The following is a 9,590-nucleotide window of genomic DNA, read 5'->3' as shown; positions in this document are numbered from 1 at the left end:
CACCGTGGGGCTACAACTAGGTAAAATCAAAAATTTCTCACCAAGCCTTCAACATGTCAACCGACGAAATGACCCCAGAACAGCTGAAAGCTGCCTATGAGAAAGTTCAAGCCGATCTGGAGGCTGCTAGGGAATCTAACGAGCGTCTCAGCAAAGAAAAAGAAGCGTCAGACTCCGATGCCGCTGCCCTCCGCCAACAACTGGAATCCGCCCAAAGCAACCGTCGCCGCCGACCGAGGCAGCTAGACCTGATCCCCAGAATGCCGTCTTTCGATGTCATCGAGTCCCCCCATGATACTGATACTGAAATTAGTGGCGAAGAAATGGACGTGGACCCTCCCATTAGAAATCCTAGGCAAGGGAGCATCCGGACTCCAGGTGACGACCAAGGCAACCCGCAACCTGATCGAACTGAAATCCTACTCCAAAGGCTGGTTGCCCTAGAAAAGCAGAACGCCCGGGTCCTGTCAATGATGAAAAAGATGCCCGGCGTGCCAATCCCCGTCCAGCGAGAAGCCCCGGGTGGATTTGCAGCTACCCCTTTCTGTGACGAGTTGGCCTTGGCCCGAATCCCCAGGAGATTGTCGCTCCCGACGTTTACGTCGCTATATGATGGAACGACCTGTCTAGAGCAGCATGTCGAGTATTACAAGCAGCGAATGTGGCAAGCTTCTATCCCGTTCGAGTGCTGGGAGGCATGCATGTGCAAATCATTTGGCGCGACGCTGACAGGCCCCGCCCTCAAGTGGCTCGGCAAGCTTGAACCAGGTAGTATAACTAGTTTTGCTATGTTAGTTAACAAATTCTACTCCCATTTTGAGAGCAGCAGGCAGTTCGACAAGCAGACAAGCGATCTATATCGGATCGTCCAGGGTCCTAAAGAGACCGTCAGAACCTATTGGTCCCGGTTCAATAAGGAGAAAGTCTCGATCAAGAATGTCGACAACAGGACCGCCATTGAAGCCTTCCTCCGCGGACTGCATACGGACTCGGATCTGTATAAAGATATGATCAAGTATCCATGCTCGACGTTCGAAGAAGTCAGGACCCGAGCCGTGGCTCAAATGCGCTTCGACGAAGATATCGCCAATCGCAGTTCCTACCCAGGTTCCAAAAGTTCGTCCGATCGGAAGGCCGCCAGCAACACCCGAGGGTCATGGCGGCATCAGCCTTACGAGGCGACAGGTAAATCACGTTCTGTTAATGCTGTGCAGGTAGAGGATATTCTCGACGCTCCCCAGTATCCTGATATATCGAAGTATGGCTTTGACGTGAATATCGTAGCGGTAGTGAAGGAATTGGAGCCTCTGGGAAGCAAAGTCCGCTGGTCGTCGAAGAGCAACAAGCCAGAATCAGAAAAAGATATGAGCAAATGGTGCGAGTTCCATAGTGATCATGGCCATAAGACGGAAGACTGCTATGTCCTGCGGAGAGAAGTTACCTTCCAGTTAAAGAGAGGCAACCTCAAGCATTTGTTGGGAAAAAAGAAAAGCAGTGACGCAGGCCGCCGTGAGCCAGAAAAGACGACGGCATCCGGGCCCCCCAAGCCCCCTGTACCAAAGGTAATAGTTAATGTGATCACTGGTGGTTCCGATATTTGTGGACTAACCTACTCTGCAGCAAAAAAGGGTCGCAAAGTCGACAATAGAGAATGCAGTTGTCTTAGACGAGATCAGAGACCCCCTAGAAAAGAAGCTAGAAGCAATGTCGATAACTTTCGACGATGATGACGTCAACGACATCAGCAGGGACCATGAAGATTCTCTGGTAATTTCTCTGCTCGTCGGGAATTGTCTGCTTCGAAGGGTGCTGGTCGACGGAGGAAGCTCCGCAAATATCTTGTTCAGAAGAGCCATGGAAGATATGGGGTTGAAAGATAGCGACATCACCAGAAGGTCGACAACTCTTGTCGGTTTTAGTGGGGAAAGCATGTCAACTCTCGGAGATATAACCCTCCCAACCTTTGCAGGAGGCCTAAACCCTCAGACCAAATTCAATATCTTAGATTGCCCATCGGCCTATAATGTTATATTGGGACGTCCCTGGATCCACCGATTAAAAGCCATACCTTCCACATACCACCAATCAATCAAATTTCCTACCCCGTGGGGAGTCCAAGAAATTAAAGGAGAGCCCCGCGAAGCCAAACACTGCTACAAAACGACCCTTAAACCATCCATGAGAACCGCATAGCAATTACAGCATGGCCCGACACCAGACAATCCCAACGACCTCGAAATCGACGAAATACCCTTAGACCCTGATGTGCCTGATCAAACCGTTCGTGTCGGAGCCAACCTAAAACCTGAACTCAAAAACAGCATATTAGCCTTTCTCCGAGAGAACAAAGATTGTTTCGCCTGGTCGCATAAGGACATGACTGGCATAGACCCAAGCATCATCTCGCATAAGTTGAACGTCGACCCCAATCATAAGCCCGTCAAGCAAAAGCGTCGAAAGTTCGCGCCAGAAAGGAATAAGATCATCAATGACGAGGTGCAGCAGCTGATCAACGCAGGAAAAATAAGAGAAGTGAAATACCCAGATTGGCTCGCAAATGTTGTCGTCGTCAGCAAAAAGAATGGCAAGTGGAGGGTGTGCATCGACTTCACCGATCTCAACAAAGCATGCCCTAAGGATCCGTTCCCGCTCCCGCACATCGACGCCATGGTAGATGCGACGGCAGGTCACGAGCTCCTAACATTCATGGACGCCTACTCCGGTTACAACCAGATCTTGATGCATCCCGATGATCAGGAGAAGACGGCATTCATGACCGACAAAGGTATATATTGTTATAAAGTTATGCCATTTGGACTAAAAAATGCAGGGTCGACGTACCAGAGGCTCGTCAATAAGATGTTCAAAGACCAGGTAGGAGAGACGATGGAGGTATACATCGACGATATGCTGGTGAAATCTAAAAAAGCCAAGGATCACGTCGATCACCTCAAGCAGACCTTCGAGGTGTTGCGGAAGTATGGTATGAAACTTAACCCTACTAAATGTTCATTTGGAGTTCTGCTGGAAAATTTTTGGGCTATGTAGTAACACAAAGGGGAATTGAAGCTAGCCCTGACCAAGTCAGAGCCCTAATAAATATTCAATCCCCTCGAAATGTTAAAGAAACCCAAAAATTGACGGGACGAGTGGCAGCATTAAATCGCTTCATCTCTAGGTCGTCAGACAAATGTCACCTATTTTATAAAGTTTTAAGAAAAAATAAAGGTTTTGAATGGACCGACGATCATGAGAAAGCTTTGCAGGATTTAAAAAAATACTTAATGACGCCACCCCTCCTGTCGAAACCCAAAACTAACGAACCTTTGCAGCTTTATATTGCCGTCAGTACCATAGCCGTCAGCGCAGTCCTGACCAGAGAAGATGATGAAGCTGGGCAGCTTTCGGTTTACTACGTAAGTAAAACCTTGCTCCCAGCCGAGGTAAGATACACTTCCTTAGAGAAATTAGCCCTTGCCTTATTTACTGCTGTTAAGAAACTAAGGCACTATTTTGAAACCCACCACGTAGTGGTGATGACTAACTACCCGCTTAAGTCTGTCTTGAGAAAACCAGATCTGACAGGGCGTTTAGGTAAATGGAGCATCTCGTTGAGCACGATGGACATCGAATACCAACCTAGGAAGGCAATTAAGTCCCAAGCTCTCGCAGATTTTGTGGCTGACTTCAACCCCGATCTACAGGTTATAGCCGATAAAGAGCTGGAAGAAATAAATAGCGTCCAAGGCAAAGGAAAATGGATCTTATTCGTCGATGGATCATCCAATCAACGAGGAGCAGGGAATGGTGCTAAAGTCTCCACAAGGGGACATGATAGTAAGGTCTGTATCTTGTGATTTTAAAGCAACTAACAATGAAGCAGAGTACGAAGCTTTGATTGCAGGAATGACCGTCGCCAAGGACTTAGGCGCAACATCCCTGAATGTGTACAACGACTCTCTCCTCTTCGTCAGCCAAGTAACAGGCGACTTCGCAGCAAAAGACTCCAAAATGTCAGCATACCTTGACATAGCCAAAGAAAAGTCCAAACACTTCAGTCCTTTTACCATCTCTCAAATTCCAAGAGACCAAAACACCCAAGCTGACGCCCTAGCAAACCTAGCCTCCGCCCTCAGAAAAACCGCCTTCATAAACATTCCCCTAGTCCATTTACAAAAGCCGTCCGTATCTTTTAAAGAAATCCTACCAGTCAACGACGTCAACAACGACGACGACTGGACCAGACCGATCATAGACTACTTAACCAAAGATATCCTACCCAATGACAAAGCAGATTCGCGAAAGCTAAAATATAAGGCCTCCCGGTACCATATCATCGACGGAGTCCTATTCCGCAAATCGGCGTCGGGACTATCCCAAAGATGCATCCGAAAGAGTGAGCAACAGTCCATCCTCAGCCATTTGCATGATGGGATATGTAGCAGTCATGTCGGAGGAAGAAGACTTGCCAACATCGCGAAGCGACAAGGGTACTTTTGGCCTACACTTCATGAGGACGCAATGCAGTACGTGACTAAATGCGATAGTTGTCAGCGATTCGCCAACACCGTTCATAAACCATCGGAGCCCCTCCACCAAACATTATCTCTGTGGCCCTTCATGAGATGGGGAATGGACATCGTTGGGAAGCTACCTGCGGCGCCAGGTCAAAGAGTATATATGTTAGCACTAACTGACTATTTTTCTAAATGGATTGAAGCAATTGCTTTGAAACAGGTGACAGATAAAGAAGTTATTTCGTTCATATGGACTAACATTATATGCAGGTTTGGAATTCCATCGGTGATCGTCTGTGACAATGGATCACAGTTTATTAGCGACAAAACTCGTTCCTTTTTGTAGAAATTTCGCATAGAGTTGAGGACGTCGACGCCGAGGTATCCACAAGCCAATGGACAAGCTGAGTCTAGCAATAAAATAGTCATGGAAGCCATTAAGAAAAGACTGAAGGCAGCAAAAGGCAAATGGGCTGACGAGCTCCCAGCAGTTCTCTGGGCCAACCGGACAACGCCGAGAGAGGTAACGGGGCAGACGCCCTTCTCCCTTGTCTATGGATGTGAAGCCGTTCTGCCAGTTGAGGTCGAATTTCCAACGTCAAGGTTCGGACTCATGACGGAGGAAAGGAATCAAGAGGAAATGGAAGATAGTCTAGACGCAGTTGAAGAACTAAGAGAAGCAGCGTTAATCAGAATGGCAGCACAGCAGCAGATCATCGCTAGGAGCTTCAACAAAAACGTCAAGGCTAAAACGTTCCAATTAGGAGACTGGGTACTAAGGAAAGCATTCCAGAATACAAAGAATCCGGCCGACGGAAAGCTCGCTCCCCCATGGGAAGGGCCGTATGAAATTACTCAGGTCATCGGCAACGGTGCATATCGATTAACTGATCGGCAAGGTAATCCTGTTCCGCAAAGTTGGAACGCAACTCATCTATGAAAATACTACTTTTAAAGAAGACGGTAAAAAGTGTTCGTCGACAAAACGGTAATAACTAAAATACTACATTTGTTTTATTCTGTTAAAGTTTTTATTACGATTAAGCGTACTGACTTAAGCATCGGAGGGCCGTTGGCAGCACATTTGTTTTGCAGTACAAAGTGACAGACAAAAACGTTCCGCTAAGAAAAGAGAGAAAACGACGACGAACGACAGCAACCCTAACAAAACAAGCAAAGTATTTTTACAACCGACAGTCGAAAACGCAACGATGCCCAGGGCAACATTCGACCTTAGCGTCTGACGCCAAACACCCGATACCTGAACTAAGAACTAATCATCAGGGTTCAGCGTCGACGCTGGGACGCAAGGGGCATTGGCAAACAAAGCGACGATAGGCCTAAAATCACAAAGTCTTCGACAAGGCATATTGAGTAGCTACAAAACTATATTGTTAGTAAAGTATGTTATTTTAAAGAGTTAATAAAAAGTTTTTTCATTTTTACTTGCTGGTTTCCCATTTTTAAACAAATTTTACTACCTATCGATTCATCCCATTTTTTCTAAACACTTTTTCGCCTCACGTGCACAGCAAAAGTAAAAGAGTACTTAGTGTATTACACAAAAGCAAATCGTCAACCACTTGCCCCCAAGTGGAACAAAAAGATACAAGACAAATTAAAACAAAAGTTCTGCGAGCAAAAGAAAAACATTGGTTAAAAGCACACAGCAAAAGTGAAACCGTCACAAACGACGGCCTTCAAACATCAGCCTCATCAGCAGCAAGCCCATCGACGACCTCCTTGGCGACCTCACTGACCCGAGCATTGTCATCGATGACTTCGACCCGTGGCTCCTCAGCACCGTCGACGAGTTGATCAGCAACAGTAACAAGCTGATCTTCGACAATGGACGGCTGGTCGTCGGCAATCATAGGCTGATCCTCGACGGGCTGAACATCAGGTACAGCGACCGACGATGCAATAGTAACAGACAGACCAGGACCTGAATCCGCAGTCGACGCCACCGCGGCGTCCTCTTCCAGCTCGTCAAGCATCCCGCCATTTGCAAGAAAACGGTCGATCACCTCTTTAGGACGCCACTCTGAAGCCTTTCCATCCAAAAACTGTTTCATCAGCTTGGCCCTCACCTTGATATCCAATTCAGCATAGTCGTCCAACGCGTCGTCCAACTCCTTCTGAGCTGACGTCAGCTTGTCTTGGACCTTCGACAAAGCCTCATCCTTGGCGACAATGATCCCCACCTTATCCTCCAAGTGCTTGGCCTGTTCTTGCAGCCGATCCTTGAGTTTCTGAACCTCCTCCTCCGTCGCCTTCGACTGATCTTGCAACTGTTTCTCCAGGTCCTCTGCCCTCTTCTTTGTCTCGTCCAGTTCCTTCTTGGTCATCTAGAACACGTTGACGACGGTTTTGCGTTGAGCCTCACTGTTCTTAGCAGCACCATCCAGCCTTTGCATCTCCTTGGCTAGCCCAATCACCCTATCCCTCAACACCAAAGAATTTTGCAGACATTGACCAAACACATACCTAATTATCAACTTTGAAGACAACCAAACCAACAGATAAAAACAAAGCTAAAATGAAAGCTTACATATAAATGAACGGAAGCCGCTTCAGAGGCTATGTCCAGAACGGACGAACCGGCTAACATCTCCCTAGATCTGGGAAACAACAGTTGATTCAGGGCAGGAAACAAGGAACGTTGATCATCCTTGCGACGATCCAAGAAATTGGCTGGAAAGCGCATCAAGACGTCAAGAGCCGAGGGCTCGTCGCTAGTCTTCTGCTGCTTGCGTGGAGGGGTCGTCAACAGCGTAATGGTCCCCGACTCGTCGACCGTCCTCTCCGGCGGCAAAGCCAGGACAGGCTCCGCTTTCTCGGCCACTGGCGCCGGTTGCAGCTCTTGAGGTGCCAACCCTCGCTTTCTCCTCATTCGCAAATCAGCCTCTTGTTGAGTCAAGCTTCGACTTCGACGAACGCCTTGAGCAACCGATTCTAGCAAAGCATTAAAGACCATTAATCTCAAAGCAATGACATAAGTGTAATGCAATAAAATCAAGCAATTACTTACGAGTTGACATTGTCTCCTCGGAATCTTCCGCCCTGTTTGGTGTACTCAACGGAGTACTTTGCTCTTGCCCTGCTTGATCACCCGTCACCTTCTTTTTCCGCGCAAACGTTCTTGCTGAAGGGTTGATGGCAAGGAACTTTTTTACCTTCGACGAAGAGGTTTCCAACGACTCGAGAAAGTCCAAATTCAACTCTGCGTCATGGAAAAAAGAATCAAACCATTTTAGCTAAAATCAAACCATAGAAATACGAATGCCATAGATGAACTTACCCTTCTCCGGCCATCCCTCCGTCAACCACAATCCATCGTTACCCAATGACACCCTCTTTACAAACAGGAACCACTTCTTCCAACCCCTGTCATTCACATCAGTATTCAAAACTAACCGATCTCCTTTTTTGCACAAACTGACGAAACCACTTTCCGCCATTTTTATCTCATACCCTGCCGCCAAATCCTCCAAAGTAAAAGGATCCTCCCAATCTTTGGTCAACTCCGCTATCACCGACAAAATCCTCCAGCCAGACGGCATTAATTGCCCCGGACTAATGCCTAGACCCTCAAAGAAAGAACGAACCAGAGGTGGGAAAGGGAATTTAATCGTTGTTTCAGCGAAAGGGTATTTAAAGAAAACCACGAAATCCTCAGGACAATCCGCCACCGTCTGGCCGGGCCCTGGAATATAAGCAAAGGTAGTGTCGGGGAAACCCGCCATCTTGGCGAAATCGCTCGTCATGTTGGGAGCCATCAACGACCTAGGCTGAGACTCTGAATTCTGCTGTGAAACAATTGTTCCTTGTTTTTCAACAACGCGAAGAGAAAACCTAGTTCTAGTTTTGGGAATTTCGCTCGACATTGCACCTAAAAATTGATTAATGTAAAGGGAAATAGAGTAGATTACCTGGAAATTGAAGTTGCTGAGTATTTGAAATCGCCGCCGCACGCCGCCACCAATACGCTGGCGAAAACTTGCAAAGAAAAGAGGAATTGAAGAGGAAAGAGTGGAAGAGAGTAGAAGTTTGGGGAAGCGCGAAGCGTGTTGCAGAGTTAATAAAGGATGAAATGACGGTTAGAGTAAGGAAGTGGGAGAAGTTAAGTAACTGCTCTGAAGAACGCGCAAGTCAAAAGACGAAGTCACCCTTCAGATAATTCAAATTTTGGTCGTCTTTTATTTCCTTGTTTTTTCCATCTTGCATTTTCTGCACCTTTATTTCTTAGTGATTGCCAAAAAGTGTATAAGTCGCCCACGTTTTTAGCAATTAGGGGCAAATTGTTATGGATAAAAATGTGTAAGATTTAGTCAACGGTAGTCAATGAAGGTCAAGGACGAAGACTTTCCTCGACGAAGTCGTGAGCCCGACGACGCACTGCTAGCACCGACGGAAGACGAAGTCAAATAATAACTTCCTATTTTTCGGGAAAAAGATAAAGCAAGGACTTAGTCTAAACTCAGCCAGATCAGTCCGGTAGGATTCAAAACAGAAGGAGAATATTTTCAGCAACTAAATCCGAGAATCAAGGGCATAAACTTATCTCCTTGCAACGGCTAGGGCATAACCTAGCAAATCGTCTATATAAGAGTTGCAGCAACAGCAAACATGGCATCGATCCAATCCTACATCTTACTTCAGAAACTTGTAATTCAATATCATTTTTCGCATAGTGAAAGTTTGGTAGATCCTCATTCTACCCGCAGTTTTTACCTTCCTTGGGTTTTCCGCGTCACCAACTCCTTGTGTCATTTATTTTTCTCCTTTATTTCACGTTATATTTTGCTTAGTTGATCCGTAGCCTAGATTTTGATATTCAATCCCACTTAACGAAAATTAGCATAAACACTGACCATCAATATGAAAGATACAGTCCCTAGATAAAAGCCGTACAAATTTGTTATGGAATTGTTAGATGCAAAATCAAGCAAAATTAAACAGAATATCAATCAAATCTACTCCTATGAAAATGTATTGAAGTCGAAACTCAAAAATACAAATCACATCGATATTTTCCAAAAAATAAAATAAAAAATATGAGCAAAATTAAAA

General features: G+C 46.1%; 1 protein-coding gene across 1 annotated transcript; it reads left to right on the top strand.

Annotated features, from left to right (window-relative positions):
- Window positions 1-3,284: 3,284 nt before the first annotated feature.
- LOC145643047 (uncharacterized) lies at window positions 3,285-5,457 on the top strand. The gene is made up of 3 exons (XM_081694209.1): window positions 3,285-3,842; window positions 4,738-4,803; window positions 4,864-5,457. Exons 1-3 carry the CDS (start codon window positions 3,285-3,287, stop codon window positions 5,455-5,457), a joined length of 1,218 nt encoding a protein of 405 aa, XP_081550335.1.
- Window positions 5,458-9,590: the final 4,133 nt, after the last annotated feature.

The sequence above is a fragment of the Chenopodium album genome, chromosome 8 (genome assembly GCF_948465745.1).
Source record: "Chenopodium album chromosome 8, dcCheAlbu1.1, whole genome shotgun sequence".
NCBI classification, from domain to species: Eukaryota; Viridiplantae; Streptophyta; class Magnoliopsida; order Caryophyllales; family Amaranthaceae; genus Chenopodium; species Chenopodium album.
Note: the sequence above shows the minus strand (reverse complement) of the source record. Positions and strands in the feature narration are given on the sequence as shown.